This window comes from Sus scrofa, chromosome 1 (genome assembly GCF_000003025.6).
Source record: "Sus scrofa isolate TJ Tabasco breed Duroc chromosome 1, Sscrofa11.1, whole genome shotgun sequence".
NCBI classification, from domain to species: domain Eukaryota; kingdom Metazoa; phylum Chordata; class Mammalia; order Artiodactyla; family Suidae; genus Sus; species Sus scrofa.
Window position 1 is genome coordinate 265,726,548 of NC_010443.5, and position 24,297 is coordinate 265,750,844.

Below are 24,297 nucleotides of genomic sequence, written 5' to 3' on the forward strand. Positions count from 1 at the left end.
TCCAATATTCTTATTCATCTGTGAAATACAAAATGAAACTACCATGAGATATCACTATAAACCCACCAGTTTGGCTGAAATCTAAGACTGACCACACCATGAGCTGGCAAGGATGTAGCGCACTTTTCGCACGCAATCGCTGAGAATATAAAATGAGAGAAAGCCTGGAAATTTCTTATAAAACTAAATGTAGGAGTTCCTGTTGTGATGCAGTGGAAACAAATATGGCTGGTGACCATGAGGTTGCCAGTTCGATCCCTGGCCTGGCAAAGTGGTTTAAGGATCCAGCGCTGCCATGAGCTGTGGTGTGGTTTGCAGACGCGGCTTGGATCCTGCATAGCTGTGGCTGTGGCTGTGGCTGAGTCCAATTCGACCCCTAGCCTGGGAACTTCCATATGCCGCAGGTGTGGCCCTAAAAAGCAAATCAAACAACCAACCAACCAAATATATACCTACACTACGACCAAGAAAATTCAAAACGTGTTTGCAAAAGACCTTTACCGAAATGTTCACAATAGCTTTATTTATAATAGTCAAAAATTTAAAACTGCCCAGGTATTCATCAAAAGGAGGAGGCCTAAATAAACTGTGATATATTCAGACAATGGAACTACTCAGAAGGAATGAGCTTAAGCAACAACACAGATGACTCTTAAGAACAATATGCTTGATCAAAGATTCACATTGTGTTAAGTCAAGTTTATGAACAGGTGACACCAATCTAGTAGAAATAATAAAAAGGGCGTTGCCTCTGGAGTAATGGGTAGTGGACTGACTAGAAAGGGGTGTGGAGAGAATTTTCTGGAATGATGCTATAATGTATCACAATTGGAGTCTTAGTTATACAGCTGTATGCATTTGTCGAAATTCATCTAATGGCACACTTCAGTTCTGTGCATTTCACTGTATGTAAACTTTACATTAGAAAAAGTAAATAAATAAAACGCATAAATGTAAATTCCAGTTATTTATATGCATGATGAAGTGTTGAGGGGTGAAGTTCACAATTTACTTCAAAATGCATCAAAAAACTGAGATGAATTGATAAATGAAAAGAGAGGGATAAATGGGCAATTTGTAAGAAAGTAAATATATCTAAATGTTAACTACAGAATCTAGCTAGTGTGTATATGGGTATTCACTGCACAGCTCTTTTACATTTTAAAATTGTAATAAAATGGAAAAAAATTTTAAACTAAAAATTGCAAAAGACTTTTAAAAATATTTAAGCATACTTGAAAAAGAATCAAATGTTACTTGTCAGAAGTGGAAAATATAATGGATAAATTTTTTTAAAACCTCAATGAGGCGTTCCCATTGTGGCTCAGCAGTAACGAACCCAACAAGTATCCATGAGAACGCAGCGGGTTCAATCCTGGGCCTCGCCCAGTGGGTTAAGGAGCCGGTGTTGCCGTGAGCTGTGGTGTAGGTCACAGATGAGGCTCGGATCTGGCATTGCTGTAGCTGTGACATAAGCTGGCAGCTATAGCTCCGATTCGACCCCTAGCCTGGGAACTTCCATATGCTGCAGGTGTGTCCCCAAAAAGACCAAAAAAAAACACAAAAAAACAAAAAAAACAAAAAAAGCCCTCAATGAATAGGTTACATAGTTATTATATAAATACACAGAAATAGCCTACTTAGAGCAAAATAGACCAAAGACTTGAATATACTTTTCATAAAGAAGAACACAGAATAACACACATGTAAAGCTGTTCAACCTCCATAGTAAGGCAGAAACTAAAAACTGAAACCACGACGAGCTACTACTTACACCCACCAGATTCACAGGAAACGTAAAGAATGACTGCAACGACTGGTAGCCAGGATTAGAGCAACAGCAACTCTTATACACAGTTGGTGCAAGTGTAAACTGGTACGACCACAGCTTAACTAGTAAGGCTGGATACATCTAACTCTCTCACCTCGCAGTCCACTACTAGGTATGTACTCCAGGGAAAATCTTACATGTGTGTCAGAAAACTGAAGGAAGATTTCACAGTGGCATCATTTATCATACTAACAATCTAGAAACAACCCAAATGGCCATTATCAGTAGAATAGAGGAGGAGTTTGTGATGTGTAGTCAAACGGAATCCTACACAGCAGTGAAAACAGCTGAATGAAAGCCACGTAGTCAGCTGGGGTTCCTGTTGTGGCTCAGCAGGTTAAGAACCTGACACAGTAACCATAGGATGCAGAGTCAATCCCTGCCCTTGCTGAGTGGGTTAAGGATCCAGTGTTGCTGTGCTGTAGGCTGGCAGTTGCAGCTCTGATTCGACCCCTAGGCTGGGAATTTCTATCGGCAGCGTCTTTGCAGCACCGGGACTCAGGTTTGATCCCTGGCCCGGCACAGTGGGTTAAGGATCCAGTATTGCCACAGCTGTGACATAGGCTGCAGCTGCAGCTTAGATCTGATTCCTGGCCCAGGAACTCCATACGCTGTGGGGTGGCCAAGCAAACAAACAACACAAAAAAGCAAAAAACTATAACGAGAAGTAAATGACAATGATAAAATTCAGGATTTTAGTTTCATTTGAGAAGGAGATAAGATGAGGGAAGACCCGGAGAGAGGCCTCAAAGATAATGAACACTTTCTACTTAAACTGAATGGTAGGTACTCAGATGTTTTATATTATTCATCTTTACAACTTATGTATTAACTTGTGAATATTATTTTGGATCTATTCAAAGTTTATTTAATATAGGTATGATATAATACATGACTGCTACATTGCAAAACTGATCTTTAATAACATTATCTGCCTACCCGAAAAATCTTGTGCATCCTCATGGTGGCTGAACAAAAGATAAATCTTGTGAGAAGCAAGCGAAGAAATTCATCTCCAAAAAACTGGAGAAATGCCTGATCTGCAAAGAGGAGAAAAGTGGCAGTAAAAGGATACATAAGTGGAAAATGCTTATTAAAAGGGAAGAAAGGTTCAGGAAAACCTTCTCGACTTTCCTGCCTTTAAGAAATACCTTTAAAAATTTGAACAATTTAAAACAGTTTTCAACAATTGGAAACCATGAAAGTACATTCCATTAAGTGTGCAGTTGGATTAGTAGGGTACCTATTGAACGTGAATGGGTCAGCAGCTGGGCAATATCACGGTTGATTTTTCGAAGATATTCTTGACACTTTTCCCAGAGGCCTCTACGCATGCTTGACAATCCAGAGACAAATAGGAAGGCCATTAGAGGGTTGTTCAAAAAGAGAGTGAAGAGGCTACCTCGTTGAGATTGATCTGTAATAACAAACATGTTATATATAGAGACAACAGTTTTGCAAAAGATAATTAATGCATTTGAGGAATGTCTCAATGTACTGACAATTTATAAAACTGAACCTATATAATGAAATGATAATTCAACTAAGTAGATGCTGGAACTATAAAAACATATCCCAGGTATGTTGCTGTCTGCTGAAAAAACTCGAGATAGAATCTCATGAACTTAAGAAAAATGGAAATTTAATATATTCCCTTGCTTTTTTCTCTCCAACTAACAACTTCCATGCAAACATGGCAAGTACTGGATCCCAGGCAGCTCCTGATGGAACTCTCTGAGAAGCACCAGAATTGCCAATCTCTTTCCTTTTTCCTTCATTAGTTTGCTCTTTCTCTTCCTGTCCCTTAAGTATCAGTATTTTCTTTCTACACATTGCTGTTCTCAACTACTCCCATAATTTCAGCTATCATTTAGATGCCTCCTAACTCCCAATTCTCTATCTGCAGAAAACTGAGCTCCTCAGGAGTAGAATTGTGCTGTCCCACAGCAGCCACCAGACACTTAAAAGGTGACTGGTCCAAATTGAGACACACTGTGAAGAATAAAAGATACAAAAAGATGCACTGTTAACATTCATTTCACCTGTTTGTTTCTACCTTTTCTTTCGTTTTTCCTTTTCTTTGTTGGCTGCGTCCAAGGCATGTGAACATTCCCAGGCCAAGGATCAAACTCATGCTGCAGCTGTGACCTGCACCACACGTGAGGGAATGCTGGATCCTTAACCCGCTGTGCCACACAGAAACTTCCAGTTTCTACCTTTTTGTAGTGTGGCTACTAGAAAACTTAAAGTCACATGTGACTCCCATTATCTTTCTACAGGACAGAGTAGCTCCAGACTACTGTATTCAACCCAACTCTCAACGATAACCTCCAACTCAACATGCCCAAACTCGAAAGCAGATTCCTTTCCTTTGGTTCGCCTATACATCTGCTTCTTATCTAGTATCACCATCTCTACCAGCACCTCAGCCAGAACCGGACGTGCATCCCTGCCTCTTCTCCCTGACCCCCTTGCATCCAGTCCATCACCGAGTCCTACTGGTTCTCTGGGCTCATCCATGCTCCTCTCCAGCACTTCACAAGGTGAACAGAATGCTCTTTCATGATGCTCCTCTGTTTAAAACCTTTTTTAATGGTGCCCCACTGTCCTCCATTTAAATCTCTTAACAAATCTTGAAGGGTTTTCATAATTCAGTCACACAATCTCAAACTCTACCCTTTAAAACTGGCAGGAACCGCTCTCATGCGTCTAAATGCTCCCTAAACTCTCTCATTGCAGAGCTGTTATCTCAGGGCTCATATGCTATTTCTCAGCTAGAAGACTTTTTTTTTTTTGCTTTTTAGGACCATCCCTGCAGCATGTTCCCAGGCTAGGGGTCAAATTGGAGCTGTAGCCACTGGCCTACACCAGAGCCACAGCAACGCAGGATCCCAACCGCATCTGCAACCTACACCACAGCTCATGGCAACGCCAGATCCTTAACGCACTGAGTCCAGGGATTGAACCCACGTCCTCGTGGATACTAGTTGGGTTCGTTACTGCTGAGCCACGACAGGAACTCCCAGAACACTCTTATTCAAGCACCTAGTTCTACATATTCTTCAGCTCCACTTTAGACATCATTTCATCCACTTTCTTCACTCTCATGGGCTGGTTAGGAGTTCATCTTATGTGTTCCCTGTGCTTCCTCCTAAGAAACACTAAGCGCCTACAGTAATCACCTGTTAGATTGTCTATGTCTTCTACTAGACATGTGACTCTGTGAGCAACGTAACTTTTTATGGTCAGAGTGTAATTGTCAGTGCTTAGCATAGTACGTGGTAAATAAATGTTGATAAATGCTTGTTGAACGAATGAAGTAACTCTTGGTTAAAGAGAGAACTGCAGGCTTCAGATACCGGAGGTACAGGGACTTAATCTGACATCCAAATACTTAGGTATCTGCTAGTTTTGTGTCCAGAAGGGGTACATTCAAGGGACGAGAGGTCTAAGCGTTATAGCACAGATGATAGGATACTGGACCAAGAAATGTTAAGGACGTATATTACAATGAACGTATCAGTAATAATGACAGCATATTCTGAATACTTACTGTGTACCTAGAATTATTTAATGAGGTAGGTACTTTTATTATTTCTATTGGATCAGAAAGAAACTGAGGCACAGAATGGCTAAGTAACATTCCAAGGTCGTATAGCTAGTAAGTGCCTGAGTTGGGACTCAATACAATCAGTTTGCTTCTAGAGTCTGTGTTTTTAGCCTTTGCACAATAAAACCTTTCTGATTAAATAATTGTGGTATTGACCCATTAGTTCATGCAATTTAAAATAAAGCTGTGTCTTGATAGGAAAAATTAATAGCAGAAAGTACTCTCACTTGGAAGGGGTTATTACATTTCTACAGAAATGAGAAGAAACTGGTTAACAAAGTCCTCAAAGCAGGAGAATTTTACCGTTGTTTGAAGGTAAGTTCTATCCCTTAGTAATCTGCCTTTTGGATACATGAACTTAATACTTCTATATGGTTTTCCCTGTGAAATAGCAGAACTTACCTTAAAACAACGGTGAAAAGTCTCCAGCTTCTCTCAGGCATTCAAATGCCGACCATCACTTCGTGTGTCAAACTATGTCAGCAGACAGACTTCTGGCTGGGAAGTAGCAGTAAACTGCCATCTCCCACAGCACTATTCCCAGTTAGGGAGATAGGGAAGCAGTGACAAGTACTGCTAAAACAGGATTAAGGTTGGTTTAGTATTTTACCTAGCTTAATGACTGGGAGTTAGAATTAGATTTTATGTGTTGCTTATTGAGGACAAATTATTAAAGACAAAACCTCTTTTTCATTTCTCAGCCATCTCAGAAATGGCAAAACACTGACCTACCTCTCTGGCACACTGAAAAGAAGTTTTTTTATTAAAAAAAAAAATGCAATGTAAAAGTGTGAATAAAAGAAGCCCTTTAAGTTGTGCCAGTTAGTTTATCCTAACTCTTAGGCATAAACAGAAGTGTTCTAGACTAGAAACCTTACTGTCTCAAAAGACAGCTAAAATGTGTAGCCAGAGATACAGGAAATCATGCTATATGGATGATGACAAGCACACCTGCAAAACAAATTTTAAAATTCACAAATCACGAGTTCCCCAATAGCAAGGAACCAAAACCACTCTTTCTCAAGGATGAGTTACCATTTCTTTTAAAATTATCTCAAGGCCAAACAGTAGCCCTTCAAAGAAGTCTGGTTGTTGGCAAGACTTCTGGGTTTATTTCAGATTGACACCGGCTACTTTAAACATTATGAATCCACAATTGATCATTATAGGTGGGGGGAGACAAAGATCAGATCAGTATTATTCCAAATGTAGATATAAGTTTACTTGCAACCTATAGATATAACAGGGAATGACAGAACATACCTTGTAAAGCTTTTGGATATGCTGTAGGAGAAAGCAAGCAGACTAGTGGCTGTCCAAATAAGTTTGTGAAATTCTGTAATACATAAGAATTTAAAACCTTCATTAAAGAGTTAACCAGTGACAATTACTCAGTAATTTCCCAAAACAAATCACTAGTGTATAGATTGGGCCCTTTTATTCATAAGCAGATGCAGAAACATCAGTAACAGCTGAAGAGGCTGTCATTCATGTATAACTACCACAAATAACAGGCTTTCTTAAAATGGTGAAGTTTTGGAGTTCCCATCTTGGCGCAGCAGAAACGAATCCAACTAGGAACCATGAGATTGCAGGTTCGATCCCTGGCCTCGCTCAGTGGGTTAAGGATCCAGTGTTGCCGTGAGCTGTGGTGAAGGCTGCAGACGTGGCTCAGATCTGGCATTGCTGTGGCTGTGGTGTAGGCCAGTAGCAACAGCTCCAATTAGACCCCTAGCCTGGGAACCTCCATATGCTGCGGGCCCTAAAAAGACAAAAGACCAAAAAAGAAAAAAAAAAAAGGTGAAGTTTCTTAATTGACTGATTTTTAAATACTGATTTTCTTAAATAAAGGCACATACATCTGGCTGTCTACCAAGAGGCTACCCCATGGGGAACATATACTTCTATTCACCGGGGAGAATTTTCCAAGATCTAGGATGTGGCTCTCAGCCTCACAGGCTCGAAAACCTGACTTACTGGTATGTGAAGACTGGATCCACCTCTCACTGTGAATCATATTAATTGCACATACAGGATGATGTGTAAAACCGGAATACCAATGTGTTAATTTACAGTGAGAATTAAACCGACATTCACTGTTCTTGGCGTGATTAAGCATAGCCTTTCCCTAAAGATGAATCTACATGGGAAGCAAAATCACAAACTGTTCAGTTAAAACAACAAAAAAAAAGAAAACTAGTAGTAATCTTAATAAGAAGTGGAAAAAAAAAAAAACAACTAAAAAATACTCCTGAGTGATAAAAATGAATACCTCAAAAAATGTAAAAATTAGAATGAGTTCCTCTCTAAGAACTTGGAGGAATTCATTCTAAAGACGTCATTACATTAATTTATTAAAATTTAAACCAACATCAGAGTTCCTGTTGTGGCTCAGTGGTAATGAACCCTGAGTGGTAATGAAGCCCTAAAAAAGCAAAAAATATAAATAAAAAAAAAAACACGCAACCTCAATAAAAATAGCTATAGATTTTCTCCCTGCAACTGAAATTCTAAACTACATATGGATAAGGTACATTAGCCAGGAAAACTCTGAAAGAGGAGCAAAGAGGAGAATTAGACTCATCAGATATTAAAACATACTTTAAAATTTTTAAAATATGTAGCAGCAATATTAAAAGAGGCAAAAAAAAAAAAAAAAAAAAAAAAAAAAAAAAGGAAAAAAATGAAGAGTCCAGGAGTTCCCGTCGTGGCTCAGTGGAAATGAATCCAACTAGTATCCATGAGGATTCCGGTTTGATCCCTGGCCTCGCTCAGTGTGTTAAGGATCTGGTGTTGCTGTGAGCTGTGGTGTAGGTCCAGATGCAGCTTGGATCCCGCGTTGCTGTGGCGTAGGCCGGCAGCTGCCCGCTCTGATTCAACCCCCTAGGCTGGGACCTTCCATATGCCGTAGGCATGGCCCTAAAAAGCAAAAAAAAAAAAAAAAAAAAAAAAAAAGAGTCATGAATGTAGACCCCAAAACAGACAGAATTTAAGAATATACAATAAAGAGAACAGTGGAAATGGTAGGAAAAACCAGAGAACTATCTAGGAAAAAATTTGGTACCATATTCTGTACCAAAACCTAGGATGAATTTCAAATATATTGGTAAAAAAACTAAGAGCGCAAAAAGATGTGTTATTTTTATAGCCTAGATCTTCCTATTATGATTAATAAACTCAGTTACAAAAATCAAAGACTTGTGCATAGTAAAATACAGCACGGACTAAATTAAAAGCCAAATGGTGAACTGGGAAAAATATCTGTAACTCACATTACAAATGATTAATCTCCTTAATATAGAAAGCTTTGCCAAATCCATGAGAAAAAGACCACTGATCCAACAGAAAATGGTTGGAAGATAACGGAATTCACAGAAAAGAGAATATAATTGGCTCAAATACATGAAAAGGTGCTCAGCCTTACTGATAACAAGAGAATAAAATCAAAGATACACTAAAATGCCACTGTTTAAACTATCGGTTTAGCAAAATTACCGTAAATTTGAGAATATACACTATTGACAAGAAAATGGGGAAAGAGACACTCTATATAGACAGAAGTATAAATTGGTACAAATTCTTGAGGTGACAGTTTGGCAGTATCTATTAAATTCAAAGCAAGAGGAGTCCCACAACGAGGAGTTTACTCCACCCGTATACTCTCAAACCTGTGAAATAGTATAAGTTCTAAGTTATTTATTTATTTATTTATTTGTCTTTTGTCTTTTTGTTGTTGTTGTTGCTATTTCTTGGGCCGCTCCTGCGGCATATGGAGGTTCCCAGGCTTGGGGTTGAATCGGAGCTGTAGCCACCAGTCTACGCCAGAGCCACAGCAACGCGGGATCCGAGCCACGTCTGCGACCTACACCACAGCTCACGGCAACGCCGTATCGTTAACCCACTGAGCAAGGGCAGGGACAGAACCCGCAACCTCATGGTTCCTAGTCGGATTCGTTAACCACTGCGCCAAGTTCTAAGTTATTTCTTGCAGCATTGTTAAAGGACTTGAAACAACCAAAGGACCAGCAATAAGGGATTGGTAGAATAAATTGTAGCACATCCATATACTGGAATACTATGTAGCTATAAGAAAGAATAAAGAAATTCTTTATGACTTATAAGCAAAGACTGCCAGCATTTCTTACTAAGTGAAAAAAGCAAAGATATAAAACAGTTGCTTATAGCATGTTACTACCATTTATACAGCTAAAAAGACTAAAGACGATGTATTTGTTTGGTTTGCAGATGCATTTTTTAAAAATTCTAGAAGGATAAACAAGAAGCAAACAACAGTGGTTACCTACAAGATGAGACAGTAACTGAGTGCATTGAGACTGGGAAGGATGAAGAGCTACTACAATATGCCTTTTTGAAATTTTTCATTTTGTGATTTTGTGAAAATGATATTGATACAGAAAAACAACTGAAATAATCAGAAATGTCTAGTAATCAAAACACAAAGGGACTAAAATGAATGATATTAAGGAACAGTTTTGAGATAAGGCAGACTGAGACTTTCTTCCACACTGTGGAGACAACCTTCTGGACCCTTGACCATGACACACGTGCTCTTGGAAGTACTAAAATGAACAGTGCTGTTATCTATGTCCCAAGGTCTCCTTTTTCTTTGTGTCCCTTTCTGACCAACCTCTTCTGGTTTTTTTCTTTCTTTCTTTCTTTCTTTCTTTCTTTCTTTCTTTCTTTCTTTCTTTCTTTCTTTCTTTCTTTCTTTCTTTCTTTCCTTCCTTCCTTCCTTCCGTCTCTCTCTCTCTCTTTCCTTCCTTCCTTCCTTCTTTCTTTCTTTCTTTCTTTCTTTTTGCTTTTTAGGGCCACACCCAGGGCATATGGAGGTTCCTAGGCTAGGGGTCAAATCAGAGCTGCAGCTGCCAGCCTACACCACAGCCACAGCAATGCTGGATCCAAGCTGTGTCTGTGTTCCACACCATAGCTCACGGCAATGCCAGATCCTTAACCCACTGAGTGAGGCCAGGGATCAAACCCACAAGGTCTAGGTTCCTAGTTGGAGTCATTTCCACTGAGCCACAATGGGAAATCCTCTTTTCTTTTTAAAATATTGTGTAGAAAGAGTCAGCAGAACAAGCCTGACCACTATCCTTTGGAAGAGCTGCTCACAAGGTTGGGAACTTAGCTGTGGGGAGGGTTCCCCCATTAGCAGAACCCTGAAGAAACTCCAATTCTACTTAGATTCTGCAAACAAGATGGTTCATGCTGAACGTCTGCCTTCCTTCTGGGAGAATGGCATTTGGCACGTGTCAGGCAGAGGGTGCCTAGGTGGTGAGTCCCCAGTAAAAACCCTGGGCACTGAGTTCCTGCTGAGCTTCCCTGGTAGACATTTCACCCCTGCTGTCTCACTTGTTGTGTGGGAATTAAGTACCAGATGTATGACTTGCACCTACTTTTCTTTGGACTTGACCCCACGTGCCTTTTCTTTTGCTGATTTTGCTCTGTATCTTTTTGCCGTAATTAAATCTTAGTGGTGATGGGACCACATGCTGAGAACTATAAGTCCTCTTGGTGAATCATGGAATCTGTGATCTTGGGAACTCTGATTCTCTTCTATCAGATTATATTTAAATTTTAGGCATGGAAAATATTTTCTTTAAAGTTGCTTCAGAGTTCCTCTCGTGGCACAGTGGAAACGAGGAACCATGAGGTTGTGGGTTCGATCCCTGGCCTCACTCAGCGGGTTAAGGATCCGGTGTTGCTGTGAGCTGTGGTGTAGGTCACAGACACGGCTTGGATCTGGCTTTGCTGTGGCTGTGGTATAGGCCAGGAGCTGTAGCTCCGATTAGACCCCTAGTCTGGGAACCTCCATATGCCTTGGGTGAAGCCCTAAAAAACAAAAACAAAACAAAAAAAAAAAAGTTGCTTCATGTGTCTCTGTTCTAACCCACTCAATACTTAATTTTATGGTTTAACCCCCAATGGATAATCTTATTTTCTTTATCTGCAAGCTTTTGAGACTGTCTCCTATCTGTCTCCATATATGGATTATATGAGTCAATGCTATTATGTTTAAGAAAAATTATGGCAAATATATGTAAATGGAATAGATACTGAAGAAATTTTAACTTTTAAAATTAAAAATAAAAAAATGATTTTTTAAAATTAAAAATAAAATTAATTTTTTTTTCTTTTTATGGCTGCACCTGAGGCACATGGAAGTTCCCAGGCTAAGTACTGAGCTGGAGCTGTAGTTGCAGCCCTACACCACAGCCACAGTAACACCAGATCCAATTTACATTGCGACCTAAGACATAGCCTTGTGGCAACACCGGATCCTTAACCCACTGAGCAAGGCCAGGGATCAAACCCTCATCCTTGCAGACACTGTGTCTGCTGAGCCACAAAGGGAACTCCAAAATTTTTATTTATTTATGTTTAAATTTTTTGTCTTTTCTGGGGCCTAGTCAGATTCGTTAAGCACTGAGCCACTACAGGAACTCCCACAATTTTTAAATACAATTAAAAAATAGATAAAATTACTTTGTGGCAACAGCAGATTGTTAACTTGCTAGGTCGCCAGAAAACTCCCATAAAATAATTTTTAAAAATTAAAATTTCAATTCATTTATTTTTATTATTTTTTTATATTTTATCTTTTTAGGGCCGCACCCATGGCATATGCAGGTTCCCAGGCTAGAGGTCTAATCAGAGCTATAGCTGCCGGCCTTTGCCACAGCCATAGCAACACAATTCAAATAGTATTAAAAATTATGTACCTAGTTCATACATAAGATTGTTACTGAGTTTTGTATATTTACCCCATATCTAACTACTTTGCTGAATTTCTATTCATAGTAACAGTTTTTCTATGATTCTGTTGGACTTTGTGAATATAAAATCATATGACCTACAATTAATAATTTTTTCTTTACAATATTTACATCTCTTATGGTCTGGGTGACTTTTTTACTGTTTTATTTGGGGCATGTTACAAAATTCTGGTCAAGACTAAGACAAGAATAATCATAATGATAGAAGCAAGCATTCTCTTTTTCTTGCTTATTAAGAATATTTTTAGCATTTCTCCCTCTAAGTACAAAGTTCGCTACTTAATATAGAACCTCTTTATCACAGGCTGAGTTTTTCTTTTTCATGAGGAATGGGTACTGAATTTAATACAGATTTTACAAAATGATCATTGAGATATGCAATTTTTTTTAGAGTTTATTACTTTAAAAAAATTACTATGGTTGATTTTCAATGTTCTGTTAATTTCTGCTGTACAGCAAAGTGACCCAGTTATACATTATATATACATACATTATTTTTCTCATATTATCTTTTATCATACTCTATCACAAGTGATTGGATATAGTTCCCTGGGCTATATAGCAGAACCTCATTACTCATCTGTGCTAAATGTAATATAGTCATATCTACTAACCCCAAACTCCCTCCCCCGTCCCCCCTGGCAATTGCAGGTCTGTTCTCTATGTCCATGAGTCTGTTTCTATTCTGTAGATAGGTGATTTGTGCCATATTTTAGATTCCATATATAAGTGATATCATATGGTATTTGTCTTTCTCTGACTTACTTCACTTTTTCTTTTTTTTAGGCCTGCACCTGAGCATAAGGAGGTTCCCAGGCTAGGGGTTGAGTCAGAGCAACAGCTGCCAGCCTACACCACAGCCACAGCAATATAGGATCCAAGCTGCATCTGTGACCTACACCACAGCTCACTGAAATGCTGGATCCCTAACACACTGAAGTGAGGCCAGGGATCGAAACTGTATCCTCCTGGATACTAGTCAGATTCGTTTCTGCTACATCACAGTGGCAACTCCACTGACTTACTTCACTTAGTATGAGAATCCCTAGTTCTATCCATGTTGCTGCAAATGGCATTATTTTGTTCTTTTTTATTCCTGAGTAGCATTGTGTATATGCATCACATCTTCTTAATCCATTCATCTGTGAATGGGCATTTAGGTTGTTTCCATGTCATGGCTATTGCGAATAGTGCTGAAATGAATATAGGGGTGCATAAACCTTTCTGAATGAAAGTTCTGTCCAGACACATGCCCAAGAGTGAGATTACTGGATGATATGGTAGTTCTATATTTAGTTTTCTGAGGTACCTCCATACTGTTTTCCATAGTGGTTGTACCAATTTACATTCCCACCAACAGTGCAGAAGGGGTCCCTTTTCTTCACAATCTCTCCAGCATTTGTTATTTGTAGACTTATTAATAACGGCCATTCTGACAAGTATGAGGTGATACCTCATTGCAGCAGGTGATTTTTCTTATTTATCCTATTGACATAGTATACAAAGTTGACTGATTTTCATGTCTGTAAACTTCATGTATCATTCAGATAAACTTTTGATAGATTTTTCTATTAATAGGTCTATTTACTGGTATTTTATTTTATAATTTTTTTTTTTTTTTTTTTTTTTTTTTTTTTTTAAGGCCGCACCTGTGGCACATGGAAGCTCCCGGGCTAGGGGTCAAATCAGAGTTGCAGCTGCCAGCTTACACCACAGCCACAGGAACACCAGATCTGAGCTGTACCTGTGACCTAACGCCCCAAGCCAGATCCTTAACCTGCCAAGCAAGGCCAGGAATCAAACCCACATCCTCGTGGATACTACCTGGGTTCTCAACCTGCTGAGCCACAGTGGGAACTCTAAAAATTTTCTAATCTATACTTATAAACTAATCTGGGATGGAGTTTTTTGTATGTGCCATTTTTGTCTTGAAATAGTGTCACTATTATAATGATTCCTATCATTTACTGAATGGTCACTACTTTCTAGGAACTATCCTTGGATTTTTATCTTCTAACTTGTAATCTTAACAATCCTATAAAATCAGCACAGAGAAGGAAAAAGGGGCTCAGAAAAGACCAAGGCCACACTCAAGGTCATACAAGTGTCTTGTGGCCTAATTGTTATAGAATAAATTGGGTATTTTCTGATCTTTTCCCTTGCTCTAAAATTGTGCAGACTAACAGTTTAAAAGGACTTATTGCTGAACCTAAAAAGGCTAGAGCCTTTTTTTATGGGGAAAGGGAAACAACTCTGATGACTTTCTGTGTACTCTTTTATACCCTATGATTGGGCTTTTCAGATTTCCCTTCCTGTGGCCATCAGGGTTTTTTTTTTTTCCTACTAGAAATTATCTATTTAACTGAGGCTTTAAAACACCTTACAACTTTAAAATAGTACATAGTGTCCTTTTCTTTAAAACTTCTCTTCTTCAATAGATACTCATTAAACTTACAGACAAGACACTGTCCTAGGTGCTAGGGATACTGCAGTAAACAAAACAATGTAAAAACAAACAAACCCGGTCTTCCTGGAGCTGACATTTAGATGGGGGTAGAGGTGGCAAGTAGAGATCCAGAGTAAACAAAGACATTATTTGTAGTATCATAGAAGGTTGATCAAACACCTGGAAAACAATGTGGGTATTTTGGGAAGGGGATTCCGAGTGGGGGGAATAGAACAGAGATATCCTAAGCAGAAGACCGACAGGTGTGTCTGAGGAAGAGCAAAGTCAGTGTGGATGAGAGAACTGAGTGATAGGAAGACCAGCCAGAGACGATTGGAGATGCACTGGAGGAGAAGGAGGAGGCGTGTGAGGGCAGAAAACACAAAGCCTTGACTGAGTGAGACGAGGAGCCTTTGGAGACTTTGAGTAGACAAGGGATGTGATCTGACTTCCAGGCACACTCTGAAGGGGAGGGAGTAAGGGCAGAAAGAGGAAGCCTAGTTAGAAGCTACTGCAATAATTCAGGGCAGCCATGAGGGTGACACAGACCAGGGTGATGGCTGTGGAGGTGGTAAGATTCTGAGTATGTTAGTTATAACCAAGAGAACATCCTGAAATGGATGTGGGTGTGAGAAAAAGAGAAGTCATGTATAAAGCCAAGCATTTGGGCTAGGGTAACAACACAGATCAAAGCACCATGGTCGTTAACTGATATAAGGAAAGCTGGATGTGGAAGAGGTCTAGAAATTCTGTCTTGGGCATGTTACGTTTGCAATCTCTATGAGAATTACCAAGTAGAGATGTGGAGTAGGTAGATTATATTCAAGTCTGGGGTAACTGAGACAGGTCTGGGTTGGAGACATAAATGGGGACACAGTCAGCACAGAGATAGCAATTAAAGTAAAGAAATTACATAAGCGCAGCAAGGGAGCCAGGTTTAGTTGGAGAAGAGGAGCAAGGACAGAGCCTCCAACAAGAGGGCAGAGTTTTCATGAGGAAAAACCAGAAGAGGAGACAGAGAAAATAAGCTGATGCCAGGCCTCTTTTGCCCCGAGGCAATCGAAAACTTGAATTTAGGTTTTAAACACTTTATTCAATTCCTGTGTTCTGGTTGCCGCTGTGGCATGCGTAAGTTCCCAGGCCAGGGACTGAACCACGCCACAGCAGCTACCTGAGCCACAGCAGTAACAACGCCAGGCTTTCAACCCGCTACACCACCAAGGAATTCCTTAAAGGCTTTAAACAGAGAAGGGGACAGAAGTCAGAGCTCTGCCTAAGATGGAAGTCTAAAAGAAAACCAGCCCTATTAGATTGGAATCCCAAGGGCTATAGCCTTAGTATAAGGATGAACCAAAACCAAATTTCGCACCTTCCTGCCCCTACGGACGACCACTCCTCAGAGAACTACAAGAAAATTTTTCTTGATGCAGAGCAGAACAGAGGCAAAGCAAACAAAAGAAATGAACCAGGGGAGTTCCCGTCGTGGCGCAGTGGTTAACGAATCCGACTAGGAACCATGAGGTTGCAGGTTCGGTCCCTGCCCTTGCTCAGTGGGTTAACGATCCGGCGTTGCGGTGAGCTATGGTGTAGGCTGCAGACGCGGCTCGGATCCCGTGTTGCTGTGGCTCTGGCGTAGGCCAGTGGCTACAGCTCCGACTAGACCCCTAGCCTGGGAACCTCCATATGCCGCGGGAGCGGCCCAAGAAATAGCAACAACAACAACAACAACAACAACAAAGACAAAAGACAAAAAAAAAAAAAAAAAAAAAGAAAAGAAATGAACCAGTCCTAAGGGTTTTAACTGTAAGCCAGCAACCTTTGTGCGTTTGCAGTCCAAATTCATACTGCCTATCCTCCAAACCTGGTCCCCAAGTGGCAATGCCTCCAGGTGTCCAGCAGAAGCAAATGCAGACCCTCTCCAGATGAAAGTACCAGCATTCTAGGGGTCACTGAATTTCCCACACAAAGTTTTAAGGATAACAAGAAAGATCTAGTCAAAGAAAATCAGGCACATAAGGATACAAAAATAGCAAAGGGTGTCTTTAAGCAGCAAAAGTAGATTTCAGGTGTAAGAATTACCATATATATAATAAATAATATAATAAGCATGCTTATTAAGTTTAAACAATGAAGAACAAATGTGAAAACAGAAAGCAAGGAACTAAGGGCAATGAATTATTTGAAAAAAAAAACTAAACAGAACTTCCTGAAATGAAAACCATCACAACTAATATAAGACTCAATACATAAATGAATTTAATATCATGTTAGTCACAGCTGAAGAATGAATTTGGGAACTGAAAGCTAGATCAAAAGAAATTATCCAAATCTCAACCAGAGAAGCAAAAAGATGACAAACATAGAAGGGAAATCAAGAGACATGCACAACACAGTGAGAATGATATATGCCACAAAAGAAATAAAAGAGGAGCTGGGGGCACAGCCAAGATTTGGAGACAACGGCTGACAATTTTCTAGCAATAATGAAAAATTCCCACCTACCAATTTAAGAAGTTCAGCAAATCCCAATAGGTTAAACATAAAGAAATAAAACCTAGATATATCACAGTATAGCTGCAGAATGCCAAAAACAAAGAGATGATCTTTCAAAGTATCAAGGAAGAAACGGAATAAGGCTGATGGTCAGAGGAGCGCTTAAATAATCTTATTATGATGGTAAATGCCTTCACAGTCCACAGCAATCTGCAGCCATCAGCCAGACACTTTACAACAAGGCTGTTTAGATAAATATGATTGTTTTGACAAATGTGTATATTTTAGGCATGTTTATTGCCAGTGATCCAGCTCTGTCATAAATAATTAAATACTCAAAGGATTTTCTTCTTCCAAAGAAAAGAAAGCAGAACTGAAAGAAGTGTTGCCGAAAATGACAGGAATCTTTTGAACAACCTCATGTTACTACGTTAAACAAAAAAACAAAAAAACACCACAACCCACATTGCTGCAGATAAGGCCTATTCCCTAATGGAAATTTGAGAGCCAAAATGTGGGCCATACTTGTTACATTATGGATCTTGGCATTTCAATCCCTCTCCTCTGAAATGAGGCTCAGGCTAGCATGAAAAGCTCTTCTTTTTCTGAATGTAGAAACAGCTTGGGCTTTGGAATAAGAAAGACTGCTGGAATCAATTAGCCGAGATACTTAACCTCCATAGGCAGCTTCTTCAACTATAAAATAAGGTAATAGTGCCTGTCTTTAGTCATTCAACGTATTTATTACCGATCTTTTAAGTGTGAAGTACTGGATATATAAAGATACAAATATAGGCAGATATGATCACACATAGACTTTAGGGAAAACATAGCATAATGCCAACAGAGATTTATATTCCATGCAGAACTGCTGAGTCGGCTCTATGAATATGACCAGACCATGAAGGAAGACCTGAAGACACTGACATCAGAGGGGCCCCAACTGAAGGCCCAGGCAGATCATCACACTGAGCAGTTCACTGTGACAAGACCCACGCAAAACCTCAGAGATTCCGACCACTTTGCTAGCTTCCACTTTTAAATCAAAGCAGACGAGCAAAAGTTATGAGACTCTGAGGAAAGTCTCTAAAATGAAATACGCAGGAAAAACACCAGAAAACATTCCGCGTGGAAGAAAGAGATACCATGTGAGGAGCATATTAAAAATGATCATTGATATTCTCCAAGGTAAGAGAAGATACTTCAACCAACATAAAAACCAATTATATATGTGCATGTATATATGTTTTACATGCACACATATACATCTGTATCTTTATGAAAGAAACGTCTAGAGAACAAACGAAAAAATCTCAATAAAGGGTTGGAAGATAAAGGCAAGAGAATTTCGTAGAGAGGAAAAAGACGGGAAGATGGAAGTTAAAGGGCAAAAAAATCATAGGACTAGACCAGAAGGTTCAATATATGAATGACAAAAATTCCCAAAAGAAAGAAGGGAGAAAAGGGAGGGAAGGAAATCCCTGAAATAACTCAAGAGAATGGGCAGTTTCCAGATTGAAAGGACTCACCAAGTACATGAGTCACGGTTAAAGACCATGGGCAAGGACCCAGACCTGGGCACACTGTTAAGAAGCTGAAAAATACTGGAGACAAAGAGAAGATCCTATAAATTTCCAGAGACTGAAAATAAGTCACGTGAATGGATCCAGAATCAGAACACTTTGTATTTCTTTCTTTCTTTCTTTTTTTTTTTTTTTGTCTTTTGTCTTTTGTCTTTTCTAGGGCTGCACCTGCAGCATATGGAGGTTCCCAGGCTACAGGTTGAATCAGAGCTGTAGCCGCCGGCCTACACCACAGCCACAGCAACGCGGGATCCGAGCCACATCTGCAACCTACACCACAGCTCATGGCAACATCAGATCCTTAACCCACTGAGCAAGGCCAGGGATTGAACCCGCAACCTCATGGTTCCCAGTCGGATTCCTTAACCACTGAGCCACAACAGGGACTCCAGAACACTTTGTATTTTTTAAGAAATACTTTGAAGCTAGAAGGCAATGCAATCATGCTTTCTAAATTCTCAAGGGAAATAATTTTGAATTGATACCGTCATTTAAGTGTGAAGGTCAATCAAAGATATTTGCAGAACTGCAAGACCTCAAAAATTTTACTTCATAGTCACCCTCTCTGCACTTTATTGAAGATGCTGCATCAAAATGAGAGAATAAACAAGCATTCAAGAGGAAGATGTAGGATTCAGGAAATAAGGGGTCCAATATAGAAGAGAAATGAAGAATTCCCAGAATAATGATGAAAAGAGATTCTGGGAGTTCCCACTGTGGCTCAGCAGTAAAAAACCCGACTAGTATCCATGAGGACAAGGGTTCGATCCCTGGCCCCACTCAGTGGGTTAAGGATCTGGTGTTGCTGGGAACTGTGGTGTAGGTCGCAGACTCGGATCAGATCCCACATTGCTATAGCTGTGGCATAAGCCGGCAGCTGTAGCTCTACTTCGACCACTAGCCTGGGAACTTCCATGTGCTGCAGGTGCCCTAAAAAGACAAAAAAGAAAGGAAGAAAAGAGATTCTGGGATGAGAGGTGTGCAGTACATAAAGAGAGCACTGGTCCAGAGGCTCTGGGAAGTAATTCACTCCAAAGATAAAACTAAGAGAATGATGCAACTGAACAACCTAAAAGAAGATTTAGACAATGGGTGAGGAGCTTGGGGTTGAATCTGTGAAAAGATCAGAAAAAAAACAAGGAGCAAAGATAAACATTAATTGCTCCAGGAAAAGTAGAAAGTTACACAGGAAAGAAAACATTTACTATGTGGTTTAGCTGTTAAAAGCATTGTAGAGTCATAATAGTGTAAGCACCAAATATTCAGTGAAAATTTAAAATTATAAGTCCACTATGTGGACAAAAGTTTATAAAAGGGTATGACTATGGATTGGGGATAGGAAGGGGAAAGAAAGCTAAATTTTTCTTCAGAATGGGATAGTAATACATGACACCTAAAACAGATGAATCAAGAAATATTAATACTAGCAGGTAATTTATTTATTTATTTATTTGTCTTTTTTAGGGCCGCACCTGCAGCATATGGAGGTTCCCAGGCTAGGGGTCTAATCAGAGCTGTAGCCGCCAGTCTACACCAGAGCCACAGCAATGTGGGATCCGAGCCTCGTCAGTGAACTACACCACAGCTCATGGCAACACCGGGTCCTTAACCCACTGAGCAAGGCCAGGGATCGAACCTGCAACCTCATGGTTCCTAGTCGGATTCGTTAACAACTGAACCATAATAGAAACTCCTTTTTTTTTTTTTCTTTTTTTTTCCTTACTAGCAGGTAATTTAGAAAAATAATGGTTAAATACCAAGACAATCAAAAGTACAAAAGTACTGCTGTGTACAAAAAGATGTTCACAGTAGCCTCTGAAAAGAGACAGAGTTAGGGTAAAAAGAGCAGGAGACTGCTGTTTTTAGTAACCCTTGGTGGAAGCTGTTGGCTGAGTAGTTCTGACCCTGACCACACAAGGGAATGATACTGATGCCTGAGACCCAGGCAGGTCAAGCAAACCAGTGTTACAGGAGGTGGAGCCCAGGTACAAGTGGTTTTGAAGAAGGCTCTGAATGTTTCTGATGCACAGAAAAGAGTTGAGAACCACAGCTTCGAACTATATTCATGATTTGCTTTCATAAAAATAAAAAAGTAATATTTAAATGAAGAAATACACACGAAATGCTGTATTTATACAAAAAAACATTTAGAAAACACTTATGTTCTTATGTATGAAATGCCTATAAGAAATAATAGGTCAGTCAGTTCCCCTTTTTCATTAGAAATTTGCCAAATGGTAGTTTAAGACTTTTTATGTGCTTTGTAAGTAAATATCAAATACTTTCACATGTTAACACAGAAAACAGCACACTTGATGCAGAGGCATTAGACATTTTTAAAAGACCAAATTGGTCTGCGTCACGCTGTGATTTGTCTATGACACATGGGCTCCCCATTTTTAATGCCTAAAGATCCGATGTTTTCCTCGCTTTAATCTTCTAGAGGAGCAATATTACGTGTCATCAAAAGCAAACAAACACAAAAATCTTTCAATTATTCCACTGTTATCCTGGTTAACAGAGTTAAAATCTAGAGTTAAATCGCAATACAATATGGCTCTGTCACACAATGGACAGCGCTTTGGACTTCTCCAGAGTTAAATCACAATACATAATTTATAAACATGACGGCGTTTTTTAAAAAATCCGTATCTAGGAGTTCCCGTCGTGGAGCAGCGGAAAAGAATACAACTAGAAACCGTGAGGTTGCAGGTTCGATCCCTGATCTCGCTCAGTGGGTTAAGGATCTGGTGGCACTGTGAGCTGTGGTGTAGGCCGGCAGCTGTAGCCCGATTAGACCCCTTGACTGGGAACCTCCATATGCCATGGGTGTGGCCCTAAAAAGCAAAAAAAAAAAATCACCATCTAATACTCATTCTACACTCAAACAACACTCTGGAAATAGCAGGTATGCAATATGAATGACACTCTTGAGATTATAAAAGATGGGATCAAGTGATGTCCAATTAAATTGAGAAAAATTAATAGATTGTTAAAATACTTTAACTGCCTGCTCTATCATAGTAAGCACCACACCTGACCTGGTGCATCAACATATTCTGTTACATCATTAAACTATGGCAAATGATTCCTTTTCACTGACAAAGGCATAGAATGTTTCTTTCGAATTCTGGGGAGATACTAAAAGCCTGGGCTCTTTTGGTTTTATACCTTTAAATGGGGTAACCAATAAAACTTTTTCTTCAGTAGCTTCCCGCTCTCTCAAAAAGATTAAAAACAATAACATCCACATGATTTAAGAAAGTACTCAGATAATTTTCCTAAAAATCAGAAGTTGTAATGCTAAACTTGACAAAATGGTAGCAGGAAACATGAGGAACAATTTAGGGTAAGTTGGAGGCTATTGGAATTCAGACTTTAACTCTGAAAAGTAAAGCTAAGCATGAAAATTAGATGGAAAACATGCTTGAAGTCAGCCCTCTTGGCTACCAGACATTTCTACTGCTCCCCTGAAATAAACCTATTAATAATGCTTCTCCATCTAATCATATGTACGCCCACAAGAGAAACAGTTCTAATTGGCAGATCTGTTTTTCTAGCATATTTCCACTAATGAAACACTCTGACCACATACGAAAGACTCCAAAAATTATGTTTTCATTTGCCTGTAAATGACTATAGTTTGAATTTTAACATTCAGCTTTAACGTATCTGGCTAATGCCATTCTTTAAATAATCATTAAAAACCAGTGCTTCAACAGCAAACTTTAAAACAATGGATTTTCAAGTCAGATCCTTGTTATTTATTTCAGCATTCAGGTTCATCTTTTTTCACTTTCTATCAAAAAGTGTAAAAATAAAAAAAGAATTAAGCGCACCTAAAACACCTTATGTTGATATTCAATGACTGTAACTATAGAACATGGGGTAGAAATTTCACTTCAACTACAGCAGCTCAGTGGGTAGAGGGGAAAAGTATGGATACTAGAAAATAAAATTTGCCCATATCCTTCTACCTCTACAATAAAGAAAATTATTCTGAGTTATAGAACAAAAATAAACCTCCCACCAGAGACCTTGGAAATCTTGAATTTTTTTGCCCGCAGGAGGATTTATTATTTTCCACTGAGTGTCCATTCATGCGTTTTCTTCTTGTTTCTATTCATAGCACCAGATCCTGACTAGCATGCATAACCTCAAAAGAAAAGAAAGACTAAATACAAATTGTGTAAAGTTGAGTTAAAGAAAGCAAAATAAAAAGGCGCATGTTCAGACGGGTTACCTCGGGGTGGCGTCATTACGTTGGACACATGCAGCAGCACTCGTGGAACTCACCTTATAGGCGACACTATTAGACGAGTCCACGATGATGAACAGGGGCTTCCTTGTGAAGGGGTAGAGATCTCCAGGATGAAGGCTGCGAAAACAACAGCAACAGTCACAGTGAATGACTGCATGACTCTATCGGCCACTTTCAGAAAGCCTATTTTCCACCTCTTGTGTTGTTCTGTTCTGTTCTAAGGTACACATTCTCTCTCTCTCTTTGGGCCGCACCCGGGGCACACGGAGGTTCCCAGGCTAGGGGTCTAATCGGAGCTGTTGCCACCAACGTACGCCACAGCCACAGTAACGCCAGATCCAAGCCACGTCTGTGACCTACACCACAGCTCACAGCAACACTGGATCCTAAACCCACTGAGCGAGGCCAGGGATTGAACGTGTGACTTTATGGTTCCTAGTTGGATTCGCTTCCGCTGTGCCACAACGGGAACCCCAGGTATGTATTCTTATTCCCACTTCATAGATGAGGACCCTAAGACTCAAAGAGTTTAAGAAACTTACTTGCCTAGAATTACCGTGTCTCATTTTCACCACAGCCATTGAGAGAAAAGCAAAGATTAATTAAGCAAAAGACACCCCCCTCCCCAAATGTATTTACTGGGAAAGACAAATTAACAGTTTTGTTTTTTTCTTTTTAGGGCCACACCTGCAGCATATGGAAGTTCCCAAGCTACGGGTCAAACTGGAGCTGCAGTCGCTGGCCTACGCCACAGCCACGACAACGCCAGATCTGAGCAGCATCTGCAACCTACACCACAGCTCACCCAACCCCGGAGCCCCAACCCACTGAACGCAGGGCCAGGAATTAACCTGCATCCTCATGGATACCAGTCAGGTTTGTTAGCACTGAGCCCCAACGGGAACTCCAAAGTCTATATTTATTTTAAAGATTTTTAGTATTTCAAACTATACTTTAATATTGTAGACCATATGCAGAGGCTCCCCTTTTGCTATTCTTGATGTTTCCTCTGGAACCTGCATTAGAAATCAGCTGGGTTGCTTGCTAAACATATAGATTCACTGGCCCACAGAAGACCACTGGACCCAAAGGCTAAAGTACAGTAACATGCATTTGAGATCACTGCTTAAGATCACAATTGTGGTGTGCGTGCTCCTTCCCAAGGCTTAGTGGACAATGTGTACATGTGTATAAATACGAATGTAAATGTAAACACATAAAACGATGTGTCAATGAGCACTATCATTAAACCCCAATTTATTTCCAATACAGGCTT

At 39.7% G+C, this 24,297-nt stretch overlaps 1 protein-coding gene across 2 annotated transcripts in view; it reads right to left on the reverse strand.

Moving 5' to 3' along the window:
- SCAI (suppressor of cancer cell invasion) overlaps positions 1-24,297 on the reverse strand; it is a 156,456-nt gene that overhangs the window by 15,904 nt on the left and 116,255 nt on the right. For both annotated transcript variants that reach the window (XM_021068616.1, XM_003122166.6), the window contains exons 14-17: positions 23,057-23,138; positions 6,705-6,777; positions 3,075-3,248; positions 2,771-2,871 (exon numbers count right to left, since the gene is read on the reverse strand). In XM_021068616.1, the coding sequence (XP_020924275.1) occupies positions 2,771-2,871; positions 3,075-3,248; positions 6,705-6,777; positions 23,057-23,138 (430 nt within the window). The remainder of the gene's footprint in view (positions 1-2,770; positions 2,872-3,074; positions 3,249-6,704; positions 6,778-23,056; positions 23,139-24,297) is intronic.